The sequence below is a fragment of the Homalodisca vitripennis genome, chromosome 7 (assembly GCF_021130785.1).
Source record: "Homalodisca vitripennis isolate AUS2020 chromosome 7, UT_GWSS_2.1, whole genome shotgun sequence".
Taxonomy (NCBI): domain Eukaryota; kingdom Metazoa; phylum Arthropoda; class Insecta; order Hemiptera; family Cicadellidae; genus Homalodisca; species Homalodisca vitripennis.
In genome coordinates this window covers 18,052,746-18,071,761 of record NC_060213.1, presented here as the reverse complement: position 1 = coordinate 18,071,761, position 19,016 = coordinate 18,052,746, and the positions used below count along the sequence as shown (strand labels likewise).

Sequence of the window (19,016 nt, the reverse complement as noted above, 5' to 3'; positions counted from 1 at the left end):
AATATCATCATTTTAAGTCGTGTTAATAATAAGCTATTTATATTATTTTTTTCAGTTGTTATATGCCTTTCAAATACTTTCTATATATCTCTCTAATACGATAATTTGTATTAACGTTAAATGGAAGAGAGGACTTCATGGTCTTAACTTCATATACAATAATGCTGTTCCATTTCATTTCAGGCTACATACCTGTCCAAAGCCTACAGGTGGAACTGTCGGTAACTAAATGTCACTAGCCTCATGACAGTAGAAGTTTTAATGCAGCCGAAGATTTAGAACTTAGAACTATTTAAGACCTAATATTGTGTATGCGTTAAGACTCACCCCAGCATTGCGTTGTGGTGCCTGGTCTGCGAAGGGGTTGTAATCTTCAAGCCCCTTGTGGGCATTGGTAGTCTGTTTTGTGACTTGCGTGACGCTGGGGTCCTGGAAACAAGAGAACTTTTAGCCCAAGAGTGACAAAACGAGAAGTTCAAAATACATACATACAATTATGTACCTAAAGAGTTAAACGACAATGTCCTTACATCACATAATGCTGATGTCAGAAATTAACTTCTGTAATCCACACAGGGCCTCGGCCCAGGGATACAAGAGGCTTAAGATCTTTTAGGGCGATAAGATATTATATTTATGGTGTGGTGTAAATAATAAATAAGAGTGCAGGTGGATTTATAAAATCCGAACCCTGATTTTATAAATGTAAAAATTAACACTGAAAACTCCCTATAAAACCTCAAGCCTCTTCCAAACCTCCCATTTACAAACGTAGGTCTGGTAATAACATCAAGAAAAAAAATCATCATAAAAAATCTAGTAATACATTAATAATTATAAATGGTAATATATTTTACAAACAAAGAGGCCATATTCAAAATTCCCTCTTGACAGAAATATCCTCTACAACTTACTTTCTGCCAGAGGACATATTCTAAATGCCCTTTTCTGAAGCACAAAATCTATTGACTACTATCTATTCAGTGGTTGTACCCCCATAACGTGACACCATAGCTGAGAATATAATAAATGTGTCTAAAATATATCATTTTAAAATTTTAAGTAAGAGTGGTTAATTATAAGTAATTGAATTATAGAGTGCTCCGCCGAGCCTTATGCAAATATAATTGACTTGAGAATACCTTCTTACATCAGAATCAATTATAATACACAAGAAATATGGGAGAAACCCAATTTTAGTTAAATACCTTATTCACCAGGTACAATTTGAATTTCAAATTGGAAATTATTGACTGAAAACAACAAATCAAGTTGGTCCAAGATGCTTCGTACAATCCTTGAAAGATCTACCAGACAGCGTGAGTGCAACACAACACAAATCATCAGTGTACTGGACAAGATGACCCTCAATGTGATTTCCACGTTTATCGGTCCTCTTATGTGTGCAATTCCCTTATGTATGCTGACGACACAATACTTCTTCTTGGAAGAGACCTAATGTAGAACAATTGGAGGTTGACAGCTTCATTGCACTGAATATGGCAGTTCAGTACTGCCAGAACAATGACCTTGCTGTAAACGAAAATAAAACAAAACAGCTAATACTGGGAGGACAAAGAGAACATAACGGAAGGCTGCCCGGTCTAGAAGAAATCACAAACACTAAATACCTGGGTGTCACACTGGACAATAGACTCTCATGGACAGCACATGTAGACAGACTCCCTCTGCAGTAAATTAAGTACAGGACTTTTTTTTTAAGGCGAATTAAGAACACATGTGACTTGACGACAGCAAAAGTAGCCTACCATGCCCTCTTTGAGTCACATCTTAGATACGGAATTGCTGTATGGGGTGGTACTACCGCAGGAAACCTACGTGTCCTTGTACTCCAAAAGCGAGCTATTAGAATTCTAAAAGACTTACGATCGAGAGACACCTACAGGGAAGCCTTTCAAGAACTCAAAGTTCACACAGTTATTGGCTTGTACATCTTAGAAGCAACATCTCATGTTTACATCAAGATGCCAGACCTGGCAAAAAAGGGAACACAACAACACCAATATAACACCAGGCACGCCTCCAACTACTGTCTACCAATACACAAGCTAGAATCTGAAACGGTTGTGCCATTGTTGTGGATTACTTGAACTACTGCTTCCTTTTATTTAAATAAATAAGAAGCAATCCATTTATGTGCTATACCTCTGAGTGTGTTACTAAGTAAAGTCTATGATTTGCTATGTCAAATGCTTTCTCAAGGTCACAAAATATGCTGATCATGTTCACTTTCTTGTCAAGAGTATGACACTAAAGGTCCATAGCATTACAAGGCATTTTACCTTTAAAAAAACCGTACTGAAGTACTAAAATACGGTACACATGATTTTACTTTCTTTGAGTTAAGTAATTTTTTACAATATTGTTATAGAATACAATAAAAACAGCTGCAATAATACTTGCAATAATGATTTGGCGACAGAAAGTAGGACTCATCAGGCATTTTTTTTTCAATTCATTATGAAACACAGAAAGCACTAATAACATACAATGAAGTTTATTTTCGTCTCTGATAAGAAAACTCATCAAAAAACAGTGGCCTCTGGATAATACTAAAGTACCATTTGGTCTTTCCAAAATTATACAGGCTGCAGTACATAATAAGCGCCCAAAACTTGAATAATCAATATTCAGTATTATCAAATTGATATTCATCCGTAACGAATCCGCGATATGACTACTTAAACCACATTACGTTTTAATTATTCCAAATTAAACTACAGTTTGAATGTTTTTATATCTTAAAAATGACTAATTTTATGAAGAATCAAAAATTATCTAAGCTATTTGGCATTCTCATACCGACTTTCTGGTACTAGATTATTGAATAACCGGGTAACAGCCGAGGAAAATTTAAGCAAGCAATAAGGAATGGAAATATTACCATGAAATGTTATTACACAACATAATTAGGTTATCGTACATATATTATTAGTAGTACCAAAGTTAAAGATAACCTTTACAAGCGCTTACGTGATCTTAGCTTGAAATTGATTACTATCTCAAGGGATGTGTTTCTTTGCCAGAAATGTGGGGTGGTTCAGAAGCACTGATGGTCAGGGTCAATTTTATTCAGTACTTTCCCAGCTCAAATTACGTTCCAGATCGTCCAACTTGTTCAACGTCAAATCATGTTGGACGATCTGAGGACGGGAAAGTACCTATTGGAAATGCCCTTGGTATCAGTGCAGGCTTTAGTTGCACCTTCTTCTTCTATGGGGCGGCCTATTGCCATGCACTTAAGCCTCAAGGGTCTTTTGCGCACCCCGGAAACAGTCCATGAGGCCTACCAGTCTACGATTTCAGCAGTTCCACAATTAGACGCCACCCCGCACTTCTAGCAAAAAAAGAAGACATCCCTCAAGATAACAAGATAACAATATAACGTTTCAATGGCTAAACATGACAAATAACGAAACTTCAAACTATGGAACATTAAAAGGGGAACTACTTTTCTCATGTGGAGTAATATCCCATTGTTCTAAGGGAAACACATGGTTTTATTATGATCATAAGTCAACCTAATATTGGTTGCTGCTGATGTTAGTCATGAAGCCATCTTTGGATATCTAAAATAAAAACAATGCTGAAATCAGGGGAATTTGACTCAAATAAAAGTTGTCATATCAGCATGACACAAGTGCCTCTGGCTCTGCATCAACGTCAGATCACGTTGATCTACAACCTGATTTGAGGTAAGGAAAATACTGATCAGAAATGCCCATAGCCATCAGTTCAGGTCTCGGTGGCGCCTTTGGCGCCACTCCGTACTTTTAGAGGAATAAGAAAAACATCCTTCGAGACAGTACCCAAATCATGTGAGCGCATGTTTAACTTTAGTACTACTAGTAACATATTTACGATAACCTAATCTAAACCTACTTGTATTACATAATAACATTCCATATTGTAATATTTTCATTCCCAGCCTCACTGCTTCCATGAAATGGCCTCGGCTGTTACTGGTTACTGAGTAACCTAAAACCAGACAATCGTTAGGAGATCACTAAATCATTCAGCCCAGCTGTTCAGCTGTTACTGAAATGACAGTATCCTGGTAATAGGTTACCACTGAATTACCTGTTACTGACTTTAATACTGCCCATCTGTAATGGCAGCAAGTACAATAATTATGTGCATGTATTATTTGTGTCAGACACGTTTATCCTTTAAAATAGTAAAAAGTAAGTCAATGTTATACTGTTTCGTTTGCTATATTTCATAAATACAAATAGCCTATATTATTTTTTATACAAGTTAACATTATTACTTTTTATTCTGAAATTTGAAATAACAATCACGTAATTTTGTTTAAGTAGGTTATATCGAGGATTCTTTACTCATGAATATTGATAAGTGGATATTATTGTTGGACGCTTATTATACTGCAGCCTTCAGGAGGATGAGCAGAATACGATAAAACATTGAAATTTTGATTGGTTACTCTGGCTGTTTACCACAATGATAAACATTTTTCAATTCACTAGGCCTATTACCAGTTAGCCTACCATATATGTCCAAACTGATACCATATAGGTATTATATTTAATAGGTTAGTATTATTAGATGTTGTTATTATTTATAACTGAAGTTTAAAAATGTCAGTGTCTGAATTACTTTTTTTCTCTATAGACCAAGACAACATGCTGACTAAAGCCTATTAATCTTTCATTGGTAAAAAAAAGTAAAAGGACACAACACAAAACCTTGAAGTGGCATAATATGATGTGTATTTACAATAAATATTGCTTATGACTAATAAAATGAAGAATAGGCTTGTAACTATGAGAAAATATTCACTGACTGAACTACTCAGAATGACTCATCTTGTTGTAAGGTGAAATATTTTTAAGTTGCCCTATGGAGATAAAAAGATTTTTAGAACGAAAGTTGGTTACAATACGGAAAGCTGCGTAAATATGTGTTATTAATCAATAAATTGTTACAAAATCAGTAAAAATTACACAATGTAATTTTCATCGCCGGAAAATGAATTATTGAGTGCTTACGCTCTTAACCTCTTTAGACTTACCGCAAAAGGATTGTCAACTGTTGGTTCACCAAAAGGATTTTCGTCGAATCCAGACATTGTAAATTTATTATATCCAAAATATTAATAAAATAACTCAAATAACAGCATGAAAATGTCGATAATTTGCCAACATCAATAACATTACACAAAAAACATCTGGATCCCTGACAGCTCTAAGCAAACCGATCACGTAACGTAATATCTTGGCCATGTTAACCAACTTACAACATGAAATTAACAATTCGTTTTATGACTAGTAGGAAAAAATCATATATTTTCGTTTGCAACACATTATGTCAATTTTTGTACCGTAATGATAAATATATTCAGAAATGTGTTTTATGAAATAATCCAATTAGAATAAAAATAATAGTGGCATGTAAATTATCATAAAAGCCTCTTATGTTCGTAATTGTGTTTCGTCAATGTTGTGTAAAAAAGAACTTAAAATTGGTTTTAGGAATAATGTCCACGTGCACTACATTGTAATACTCTAAAACAACTCTATAATTTATTCTCCTGAGTGGAGCAGTGTTTTGTGGACTCTGAAGTCGGAGAGTGAAATAATTTGTAAAAGCTGTTTTGTGGAATAACTCAAACGCCTCTGTAACATTCTATGATATTTTACTAAACGGTTACAACGATTTCAGTAACAATTGAACTCTCAATTGAATTCTCTCCTCATAGTTAAGTTTACCTTATTGCTCCAGCCATTACAAACATGTATATATCGTTAAAAAGCATATTTTTGCCCTTATAGTCTACTTCCAATTTAAAATATTTATGATGGTAGTTGATTTTGGGTTTATGTCCGATCAATAAAATATTTTATACACATATGCAGATATCAGAAGACTATTCTACTTTGTTTAAAAATCGTCTACATTTAAGCCTCAGCGTCAGCTATGCTGGCTTCGAAGTGCACTGGTTCTTTATTAAAGTACAAAGTACATGATTGGACCTTCCCGGGATTTGAACCCGTGATCTCTCGGTTAGAGAGCGGAGACTATAACCGAGAGTCCATTAGTCTACGGAGGAGGACTAACTATTTTTATTACTATAGTTGATTTTCTTTGTCCTTACCAAGAAAATGTGCACACAAACCTAGGACTTTTCGATCGAAAAGTGTAACAATATGGCTATCTATTTTAATCTACTCAACTAGGTACCATAGTTGAGTTTGCTTTGTTTCACCAATCAAGGTTTTATATATTGAGCATAAAGTCCATATTTAATGTCAAAATTGACCACCACTCCACTCTCATGTAGTAAACTCGTGGTTAACAAACACAAGAAACCCTGGTTTCCAGTCCTGATAAAAGTAACAATCCATAACGAGGTTTTAAATGGAGCTTATAAAAAGCTAATAACAACGCAGATGATTTACATTTCTGAGATAATTAAAAACAACATTGGAATTTAAGGTAAGAATTTAAGACCCCATGGGTCTTCTACGTAAGTATCTACAAACATATTTTCATCATCTTCCTGAATACTTCTTCTAGTTTCAGCTAGGTCTACATAAGAAGACAAATTCCGATGTTGTTTCCAATCATCTCAGAAGTGTAAATCATCTAAATTATTATTAGCTTCTGATAGGCTCTGTTTAATACCTTATTGATGGATTGTCAATTTTATCAGGTTTGGAAACCAGAGCTTCCTGGATTTGTTTACCACAAGTCACTACATCAGAGTGGAGTGGAGGTCAGTTTTGGGATTGACATTAAATGTGGACTTTATGCTCATTGTTTCAACTTTTACTTTATGTTAGGTTCTTTAGCTAAATAATTTCGCCACTATTTACACAATATCCAGAGAAACTACAATGTTTTTTTTTGTTTAATGTTGTTTGAAAATGACGTACTAAGTATTAAGTTTTTTAATATATTTGGTAACATTTGCCAAGGTAGTGAGTGTGTGCAGGCCTTTCGCGGACTTAGAATGTGCCTACATACTGTACCTGATTCACAAGCATCCACCTGACTACAATTCTGCCACAGAAGTCTTTGTGAAACAAAATGAAAAATAACACGTTAGTGAAAAGCCGTGGATCTCTTCTGCAAAAAACCCATATACTGGATAAATATTGAAATGTATGAAACAGATACATTTTTGTTCATGCTGGTGGGCTTTACCTTTCACAACTGGTCAGTATCCATTATATGGACCGTTATCCATGATGGTGAAGACAGCAGGGACCTTCATGGGTGGACCTGGATGCCCTGAGGGAGAGAGATTATGGAGATCATGGCCCCTCCGAGATTTTCAGAAAAGAGGTTTTACTGAACAAACCTAATCATTCTCTTATTGTATGCAAAATTAAATTAACTTAATAAACTAAACTTTGAGAATGAGTAAATTTCTATTTTAAACATTACATTTTTTTGTATCTAACCATAAATACCATCCAAATACCTGATATAGAAAAGATAATGCTTAGCTAAAACTAAGATGTCCCCTCTCACCCCAAATATCGGCACTAGATCCGCCCTCGATGAAGGGTGGATTAGCTAGCATTTAAATCTATCTACACTTTTCAGCCTATACACATTAGATTTTCCTACTTGTGTCCAGAGCTGAACACCACATTTATACGATTATTGTCAGCTGAACTTGTCCTATGATCCTGAGTTCTTTCAGGATGCCATTTTCCAAATTAACACCGTGGTAAAATCGTTACCGACAGACAAAATATAGTTAACTATGATTTCAGAAATAATCTATATATATATAAAAATGAAACTGTTCGTGTGTAACAGCATCACTCACAAACGGCTGGACGGATTCGCCTAATTTTTTTTTTAAATTTGTTCGTCTTGATCTGTAGAAGGTTATAGGATACTTTTTATCCCTTTCCCGATTCAGGATTCCGCCCCACTGGTTACAGAAATACCCGTAAGAAATGCATTGCAGCAAACATATGTTATTAAGTGAAAGAGTCTTTTCAAATTTTTAATCAGCTGTTCTTTGTAAACATATATAATGCGACAAAAATATATTTATATATAAATTTCTTTACACTTATAGTTTTAAAGCATATAGTAAGCTTAAGAGAAACGACAAATTTTATTTAAACTGTTTCTGCAATCATAATATATAAAAATGAATGTTTGTGTGTTTGTCCTTTATAGACTCAGAAACTATTGGACCGATCACTATGAAAATTTGTATTTTTCTATGTAGAAGGTTTATACGCAATGCCCATTGATGTAACTAACCACCAGGCTGTACTGCAAGATATAAAAGTTATCAAAGCGCCTGCACATTATAAACTGCAATTACAACACAGTAGTTACGTATATTAAAATATCCAAACACTATTTGAAGGCAAAGAAATATACGGGCAAAGCTTAAGAGACGCGTGCGAAGCCGCGGGAAACAGCTAGTATAGTATATATTTATTGGTCACCTAATTTTTCCATTTTAAAAAGAAATCCATTTTCTAAATAATAATAGTTAATTTGACCCGTCACCAACTAAGTAATATAAGGTTTGAGCCCAGAAACTGGAATCGAATATTATTGCAATAGAAATAGAACAAAGTTATGGAGCTGGAATTGTGCAGCTAGCCTCGTGCACTGCCGATACAAATTGCTGACTCCAGGGCTAGCTAGCCTCTCACACAGGCCTAGTCCTTTTTGATTGGCCACGGCCGCTGAGGCGATGACCGCGGCTTGACCTGCTGAGCCGGTGATCGTCAGTCACGTTCAAAATTATATGTAGTTAACATATCGGTCCGCGTCCTCTCTACCTCTGTAATTAATGTAGCATTGGTTAAAATCATCTTCTAAATAAATGTAGTTTGTTTCTAAAATATTACTTGTATTATTTTATAGCATGAATTTAATGACCGATTGTATTAGTGAGTAAAAATTCGAAATTAAACTTATTTAATCAAATCCAATCGCCACGTGAGTAGTTCTTTTACCTGAGTCAAAAGCATCGGAAGTTTTGATTAATTCTTTAAGCGGGTTCAGTGGAGTTACACACCGACCTTGAAAATATCTTGCCTTGGCCTTTTGAAAATGGCCTCAAACTAAACGTAGAGAAGTGTTCTGTGTTACATATATCTCTACTAAATCACATACAGATCCTCAGTTAGAATGGTTTAGAGGTCATTCTTTGTAGTAATAGCCCATCAATTTGTGATAAGGTTAAAACTCTCAGAGTTATTTTAAACAGCAACCTTTCTTTTGCAAACCACGTGTCTTATAATATCAAGCATGAATTATTATTTACGTATTTAAATAAACTGTGTTAGCTTGTCCAAATTTGATTTTTCTTATAATCATATTCTATTTTGTTCAAACCTTTAGATTATATTCACATTTAGGATTTTTCCACTGACGGTTAGGTTTTTCTTCTAGACAGGTAAACAATTATGATGACACACATTTAGGTTATTTGTTTTGCGAAGTACAGAATCTCTTATTAATTAGCTGGATATTTAAATAAAATTAAACATGCTTGTATGGTAAGAATTATATTAATATTGATACTAAATTATTATTAGTATTAATACGTAACATTTCTTCAACATTCCCTGGTAAAAATAATTGTCTAACCAGTAAGTGGAAACCAAGCAGAGTCTCAAATATGCTAATCACTCATTTTTATGCGACTTGTTATCTAAAACAATACCTTAACAAGACAGTGATAGTTCAGTGTCATTAACTTTTTTATGTAACATTGTTTACCTATTTCAACAATCAGCATTAGTGCATTGTTTCTATACTAGGAATAATTAAGATGATATATATGTACTTGTTAACATGAACTACTTGCTAAATTAGCTATTTTTGGTACTACTAAACCAATACAATAGAGTATTGAAGACCTGTAATGAAACAAAGTGAATTCAACAAAGAACTTGATCAAACGTGTCACTGTGTCACATGATATAATGTTGTATGATTGTACTCAGTTTGCTTACAAATCTGTTTATACTATATATTATGGTTAACCACAAGCGCAATGTTAGATTGTAATTTTAACCTTTAATTTTGACTTTTTCTATCCTAAAATCAATACAATTCTTACATACACAATGAACAAAAAACATGAACACATACATACATTGTCACACACAAATTCCCCTATCACAGATCAAATCAACCATGCATTTTATAAGAGCATAACACCAGATCTTATTCATACATTCACATAAATCTTTATAATGCTATGAAATAAAATAATAATATATGTACCTCTGCGAAATAATTAAAAGAAACAAGGAGAAAAACAAAGAGACTTTGGACTTATGTAAATACACAAGCAAACCTCACTGTATACTATCATTCCACTGCATTTCCTAATTTATTACTAAAGTATATATGTTTAATAATTTATTTAACTACATATTGTAAAAGATTTTCAATTTCAATACATGTAAAAGCCATTTATTTATACAATCATTGTGCTTCTTTAACGATTTTTCATTATTGTTATAAACGTTTGCAAGTAATTGCACAGTTTAGGTCCCAAAAAACAAAACTTATTTGCAACAATGAATTTCTAGCCTAAACAGGTCTTATCATTCCTATCTGTGTGGTAATATGCATCCCAGGATGTTCATCCACAACCGCACCTCTATTTCCACTGACAAGAAAAAATATTGTTAAAACTTTCCAGCCCTGAAAATAATGGGAAAGACTCATACAACAGGATCTTAGAAGGACCTGTTGAATCCTTAGTATCCTTTATGTGCACTGTATAAGCACAGAACTTGGTTTTTCTTGAAATTGATAAGAAATGTTTCCTAAGAAGGAAATTGATCGTCAGCTGTGCTAGTTTTTGTTGGAATTAAAATGGTGTGGTATCAAAAAAGTTAAAAATCTTAGAAATCTTACTTTTTTCCTCAGATAATAATTTTCCTAGCTTGATACACTTAGGATTCTTAGGATTGACTGCCTGATACTTAATTAAGAGTTATAACACCATTATAGACGACTATATAGAGAATGGAAGTTGCCACTTTATTTACATGTCTGCCCAATTATTCACTTCTACGGCAATACCATTTTACAAAACAATATAAAACAAAACGACACAATAAAGAATACAATACAAAGAATGTAAAGAGCACACCTGACAGAAAGAGAAGTTACAATAACAAACAAGGAAAATAAACTGTAAAACAACAATAACTAATGTAGAACTATAATAAATATAAAAATTAAAAACAATAATATTTAACAAGTAATGTCATAACTGAGAAACCTATCTAGGTAAGCCAAGAGAAGAGTGTAGACAAACAATGGTGACTAGGGATGATTAGAGGAGAGCAGCTCTTCTTATGGTGCCGAGGCTGTCATCGAATAAGTGCACTCTAGGACAAATCTTATTGCCAAGTCAAAGAAATCTAAGTATTGGGCTAGTCTGAAGATAGATGGCCCAGCTCGAATAACTTCAGCGAACTAGTTCTAAAAGGAATCAGAAAAGTTGCTTGCTGTAGAAGATACGAACAGTCCACCAGAGTTAAGTATCTTGTATAAAAACCTGGCGTCAAGCACTCTCTCTTACTTGCTAAAGGTTGAAGCCCATGATGATCAACAAGTACATCTTTAAGGACCTGCAGGTAGTTGTAGCTGGCATGATGACCAAGGAATCGTTGCAAATTCTATGGATAGCCTCAAGTATGCCAATGAAACTGATTTGGCATGAAGACCATAATATGCTAGTATATTCGATTAGCTGATGGGACAAGTGACTTCTACAATACTGTTGCTGCATTAGAGCAGAGTCCTTGGCTTGTAGTGCAAACGGTTCAAACAATTTGGAGGCCCTGCTGCAGATGTCATCAATGTGAGGATCAGGCTCAAAAGAAGACGGATTGATCGATTGATGGTGATCCCAAGATTTTCGATGATATTGTAAGTCTTTATTGGAACTTCATCCATGAAATAGTCAGTCAATATAACATTTTTGGCTAAAATTGATGAACTTGGTGTTTTCAGTGTTGGTGTTCATTATGTTGTCATGGCACCACTCAAGGATGCAGCCAGCGAGGGGTCCAAGGAGTCTGGACCCGCCAAATTTTCAATTACTTTTTATTAAAATATTATTATTATTTAAGTAATTCAATATTACTGACATGTACTGCTGAAAGATCGTTCTCAAGAAAGAAACGGGTCAAGAAATTTTTAAGGAACAAAATGGGGCCTTACTCTGTCCACTACGGAAAAATATCAGTTGTCTAGACTCCCCCCCAATTTTTTCCTGACTATATTCTGAGCACCACTGTAACATTGAGTCCACAGAACCTGTATCATTATTATCTGATAACATCTAAGTGTCTGACCTAATTAGGATGTGCAATTTGTTTGCTGACTATTTTTATTTTGTTTTTTTCACCTGTCACTAAAAGAACCTCTTCCTAAATTCACATTCAACACATCTTTTGTTCTCTCATACAAAGCATATTTGAATCTCTTGAAGATGTCACAAGAAGGTTTTGGCTTTTGATCCTTCTGAGGATTACAGCCCTGATTGAAATAAACATTGAGATAAAATCATCTCAAAAATTAATTCTGGTTTATATGCTCTTCGTAGTGTCAAAATTATGTACAGATCAAACACTTAAGTCTATATATTTTCACATATTACATTCGGTTTTTCTTTATATGGATCTACAGCAGCAAAAAATTTGGATTCAATCTGAAATCATTCAGAAAAAAGCAATCCATATCATTGCAAAATTGCAATGGAATGAATAAGTTAAAACGCATTTCCCTCGAATGGGGATGACAGTTTATAGTGCATATATCTATAGCACTGTACTGTTAGTCAAAAATCGTTTAAGTGACATTAGTACCTGTGGCGACATTCACGACTATAATAACTGAAATATAAATAATATGGTTGTAGATTGTCATAATTTGCAATTCTACTGTAAAAAGCCAAAATATATGGGTGCAAAATTCTTTAATATACTTCCAAATTACTTAAAATTAACAAAAGAGACTAAAATTTTCCAAATTAAATTGTGAAATTACCTAACCAACTTACCATTATATTCCTTCACTGAATTTTTTGAAAACCATAATGGATAGAGGTTGTATGTATTTATGTTACAATTTATTTTATAACTATCTAAATTATTCATAATTAGACCCTAATATTATTTATTACTTTTTTTGAATTTATTGTGAACTTTACAAATACCCACTTAAGTATTTAAATATAATATCTATTGTGTTTATATTCTTGACACCATTCATGTGTACCATGATCACCCGTAAACTTCGAATAAAGATGCTTCTGATTCTGATTCCATTGGTTATAAGTGTGTCAAGTTAAGAAATATATGATCTGAGAAATAATGATCATATAACTTATTTATAACCCTTTTTGAAACACTGCGATTCTGACCTTAACCAAAAGTAGCAATGACAATTTCTCTTTTGATTCCAGTCAAAACCAAACCAGGTGCATATACTATGCAAATCGGCTCTAGACTCCTGAACCATAAAACATATTGCGTATCCAAATTTAGGCATTCTAACTGTACCAGCCTTGTATGTATACGAAACAATTCTACATGTTGACAGACTCAATTTTGACACTTACAACAATTTCCATGACTACAACACACGACATGCCTCCAGATATGTTCTACCCCGCCATCGAACAGCCCTCTTTGAAAGAAAACCGTCCTACATAGGACGAAAACTCAGAAATCAACTGCCAGAAGACTTCCAATTGCTAACTGGAAACGCACTGAAGGAAGCACTTCAAGAATTCCTTGCCAAAACTCCACTCTACACCCTGGAGGAGTTCCTGGATGCAACAAACACCTAAGTGACTTTTCCTGTTACATTATACTATGTTTGACTATATTACTGTACTTAATGTTCATGTAATAAAGAAATATTGATTGATTGATTGATATTGAACATATGATATTGACTTTTAGAGGGTCCCCTAGTACCTTCTAAACTTTGTGTGAGTCACACAGGAGATGAATCGTTCATATGGACGAGATGTCCTGAGATCCAGAGGGTGATTTCAGTTAGTTCTAAGGTCTTGTTAGACCCAGCAGGGATCACTTCTGGCTGGTTTATACCTACCAGTTGAACTCACCACTGAGCACAGCAAAAACCGATGTGCCACTTCAATCTGGCCAACCTTATGGATGTCCAGTAGCGGCACATCACTAACCGCAAATGTTGAGATTCTGCGGTTCATGGGCAATTCGATAGGTCTAGTCTACTGTGGAAGATGACTGTTGGAGTTGGTGGGGTTTGTTCCCTTACTTCAGAGGTTCTTGTTAACCTCAACAAGGGTGTGCCACCCCCTGCCTACTTTGACTGGAGAGATTGGTTCAGAGCTGGCCTCCCCTTCTTCTGGGATGACTTTGAGATGTAGTGCCCTAATTCTTCCTCATGGATCTCGATAGGAGGCGGCCCCTACTCCCTAACCTTACCCATTCTGAATATCCTATCACTCCGGAAGCAGCGCAAAGGTTCTTACAGGACTAAGTGCAATTTGTAAGCTTCTTGTCCTAAGAGAACAAAAAAAAGTCTTGTTATCGCCCAAATATTTACTACCTTACCTGCTAGAGCCTCTCACTCCGCAAATGGCAGTCTGAACGCTCACTTCTTATAGCACATGCCTCAATTTATAGTATGGGATGAATTATCTCTTGTGCCATTAACACAATTATAAGATAGTTATAAGATACCTTTATTGAACACAAGCACATTTTTAAAATCTAATTTTTGGTAAATAATATTTATATTGACATATTAAAATTTGTAAACATTTAGTTTTAGAGAATATTGTAAATTACCATTTATTTTTTCTTTCCGGTATTAACAATATAGTAAATGGTGAAAAATGCATAAAGGTTAGAAGACCAAATTATAGAAAATGCATCTAAAATAAACTAAAACTATAGTGATTTAATTGTAATTTGTATGCTATGTAAACAATTTAATTACTACCCAAAATAATCCATATCCATATCCGAAAACCATACCCATTTGGCATATATTTATGACAAACTTAAATTTTCTTAGATATTAGTGCCCCAACGACTCATAATGAAATTACGATATACATAAAAATCCATCACAAAGAATGCTACCGTATATAGAATTTGAAATTTATGTATGTTTTTATTTACCTGCGTAAAAGGTACCTGCGCAATTTACTTGGATGAATACAGTATAAATTATGTTATCAAATAAAAACAAATTTGTTTATAGTGATACGTTTTTAAATATCATTAAAATATTTATTATTTTAGTAACACACAAAAAGAAATATGAATTCAACTTAGAAATTCTGTGGATAGTGTTCCAGTACAAAAAATTAAGAAAATAGCAATTAAAGTTTGCATATTCTATGATCTTTTCACCGAAAATAATTAATACAGTTCCCAAACCAAGTGCTCAATCTGTGCCAAAACTGTATTACTGTCATTGGTGTAGGTAAAATACTGTTATAATTCTGAAAATAATAGACAATTAAGAACACGAAACAAACATAATTATATTTTATCAATTTGATACACCAGTGCCTGTAAACTCTGTCATAAAAAAGTTCCTTACTTAAAAACTGCAGGAATAAGTATTGTTTCTATTAAGAAATTTACCATTAATGGATTGTAATCTAACAGCATAGAGGCAGGAGTTTATTGCAATAAATTAATTCCTTTGTTCATCTCATCTGTTTACTCAAAAGTAGCTGTCGTGAAATGACCTTGAGTCATCCCCTTACGAACAATGTTAACCACAAACACTTTTACTCTCTTTTTTTATTGTAATTTAATGGAATATATCTAATTTTAAAGTTATAGTGAACATACCTTAATGCTTTTTTATTTTTTTTTATAATCAAACAAAAGTTTAAATATTTTTATGTTCGAAATAATTATTTCAGCTTTAATAGTTGGGTATTAAGTCAATAACATTTTGGTATATTTATTTCTTTATACATTTATTTGCATTTTAATAATTTATGAGCTTAAATATATACTATAAATTATTTTTACATTCATATATATTTTTAAATATTTACAACAAGAGGAATAATAAAACCAATTGATTAGAATAATTATTGCGTATTCATAGGTTAAATATTTAGTGAACATTTTAAATAAGATAACTGAATGACTTGGATTAAAATAGTAAAACCAGCTAGCTGTTTGTTTGGTTGAAAATATTTAAAAAAATGTGTGAATGAACACTAAACTCACTTTCACTTTACTTCTGGCATTCCTGAGTATCAAATGCTAGACAGCCCCAGTTAACTAGATCTGTCACAATTTCGGAGAGAACCTTCGTAACTTTTTCTCCACCTCTGGTCACACTTCTCTCGATCTTTTCCTCCTCAGACTCGTCCACCTGAGCGTCAAGATTGATAGGGGTGTCATCCAGCATTATGGGCAGGAAGAACGAAGCCAAGATGTATCCGTAGATGGCCTTCTGCTGGAATTCCTTCCAGAGATCCTGGAGAGAAGGTGCAAGAGTTCCAGCGACCTGTTGAAGTGTATCGGCGTAGACCTTGAATAGTTCATCCTTGAAGTGTTTCCTTCGCACCTCCAAGCTCATGTTCAGGAAAAGGAAGAAGGAGATGTCTACGATGGGTGAGCTGTAGCGAGCGGTCGCTAAATCAAAGAATTTGACATCCACCGGGTGATCTTCCTCATATTTGAAAACCATGTTGTTCCTGCAGAAATCGCCATGGCACAAAACACTCATTTCGTTCACTTGAAAGATATCATTCATTATGCCAAACACATCGGATAATTTCTCCATGAAGTGATTCAAAATTACTGGATGTTTACCACTTTTCACGAGGGGAATAATTCCTCTTTTCGCATTTTCTCCATAGTAACGGTTGTTTATCTCTTTGGCTCTTATGTACCATCTCGTTTCCTTCAGTTCATTGATTTTGTTAGCGAACTTCAACTGGTATTTTGATTTCACAAGAAGACTAGCTGCGTGGAATTCAGCAAGTTTTCTAAAAACCAACGCGCAGTGATCGTAATCCAGAAATACCCTCTCTTTTGTCAGTCTGTAACCACTCGGGATAAGATTTTCTAGAATTACCACATCGTTTTCTGGCGCCTCCATGAGAGTCGACACTCCGAAATAAAACTGTGGCAGGATGTCCAACACATTGATCGGAAACATGGGCACTATATCTTGATACACTAAAACTTCGTTCCAGAACTGGAAATCAGTTCTGAACCTCTCTCTCCTCTGGGCATTTTCACACTGGAATTTGCAAACTAACGAAAACCTCTGTTTGCTCGCACCGACCCTTACTTCTATCTCCGCGAAGAGAACAGACGATGCAAACTGATCCTGTGCTTCAGTTGAATCTTCCAGAATCTGCACTAATTCAGCGTTCTTTCCAAAACTTCCAGAAGCAATTGCCTGAGGTAGTATATTACTTTTGAAGAATTCAATTGAAGGCATTTTGAACCACTCACTACTGAACAAAGACTGGCTTATCATGGCTTCTGCTACTTGAGAGATAGGCAGTGATTATAGTGAAAGGAACTTATTACAAAACTTTATCTATAGTTTAGATAACAGTGCCACTGATTTGCTTCTATCAAACTATTGTTACTTCTAGTACAAATATAAACTTCTGTAGCAGATGATTATTTTTTAACATTTAAGTGTTGGTGACAAATCATAATTTTTGTGTCAAGGTTGGTACTTGTCACTTTGTAACACAGAGGTAAACCCTTTATGAGATGGAGCCAAAAGTGGAAATTATGTTGAGTATGACTAAAACAAGAATTTTATGATAAAATATTGATTTTTTACCCCTAAAATTTGAGTAAATAAACTGAACATTCATGTTCTGAATTACTATTACTTTTCTATTAGTCCGCCCCAACCTCGTTTGCAAATTACGATTGATACATATTTTCATACGGTCACAAATTTATGCCTTTTATTCTTGATATCTTATTGACCATCAGGACATTGATTAGGTACATGAAAATGATAGCAGTTAGAATATTATTTGTGATTATAAATATTATGTAAATATTCTATTAAAGATAATTTAGTCACAGGACTAAAGCTTTTAATTGTTGTTTTTAATCTACAAATTAAAAATGAAATACAGTTACAAGCACAATCAGACATACTATCTTGTATGTAAATTCCTGGTTTAACTGAACAATTAATGGTCAGGCTTCTAACCGCAGACAAAAGATTAATGTTTTGTTTACAGCATTAGTGTGAACAAATTTGTTTGTTAAAAATAAGCTGCTTCAAGGATAAGATTGCAGTTCCATCATCATTCTAGCCATCTTTTCCTGGGTCTGCCAACATGATTTTTTCCTAGTTTACTTCTTTAACCAATCTCCCTTTGTTTATTCTTTCGATGTGTTGTTTCCATTTCAATTTGTGTTGATATATTCTGTCCTTCAATAAGAATATTTTCAATTCAGCCCTTACATCTTCATTTCTTACGCGGTCTATCTTGTGCAATCTTTTGTTCTTCTTCAAATTTCATTTCTACAGTCTCTATTCATTGACCTTCTTGCTTTTGAAGTGCCCAAGTCCCATTTCTGTATGATAGTATGGGTGCTAACATAGCTCTATTCATCAAAACTGATTTCCTAAATACTTTTACCACAAAAAACAAAACATGTACTAAGATGGACTTTTCAATATTGGTTTCTGATGTTTGATTAATATGTTGTAGATAAATATTGGTATGCAGCCATATATACTGATTGTTTTGAAAGTCCTACAGCCATTGTCACTTTTGAACAGTTGATAATTTTCAAATCTTCTCTTGAAATATGTAATAAGGCCAATTGAGGATTATTTTGATGGATTTCGTAACTATTCTAAGTTTCAGTATTCTTTTTATTATCTAAACATTTTTTTAAATAATCTGCCAAACAAAGGGGTTATTGTTAAAAAAACCTTTTAAAAACACCATCTAATTACCATTTTTCAGTTCCCCTCACCCAATATTTTAGCAG

General features: G+C 34.0%; 2 protein-coding genes across 4 annotated transcripts in view; both read right to left on the bottom strand.

The window, feature by feature from the left end:
* LOC124366939 (secretory carrier-associated membrane protein 1-like) overlaps positions 1–5,254 on the bottom strand; it is a 57,968-nt gene extending 52,714 nt beyond the window's left edge. For all 3 annotated transcript variants that reach the window (XM_046823549.1, XM_046823548.1, XM_046823550.1), the window contains exons 1-2: positions 5,054–5,254; positions 328–429 (exon numbers count right to left, since the gene is read on the bottom strand). In XM_046823549.1, the coding sequence (XP_046679505.1) occupies positions 328–429; positions 5,054–5,110 (159 nt within the window). In that variant the 5' untranslated portion in view covers positions 5,111–5,254. The remainder of the gene's footprint in view (positions 1–327; positions 430–5,053) is intronic.
* Positions 5,255–15,977: 10,723 nt separating this feature from the next.
* On the bottom strand, positions 15,978–17,529 carry LOC124366938. The gene has a single exon (XM_046823547.1). It carries the CDS (start codon positions 17,518–17,520, stop codon positions 16,261–16,263), a length of 1,260 nt encoding a protein of 419 aa, XP_046679503.1. The 5' UTR covers positions 17,521–17,529; the 3' UTR covers positions 15,978–16,260.
* Positions 17,530–19,016: the final 1,487 nt, after the last annotated feature.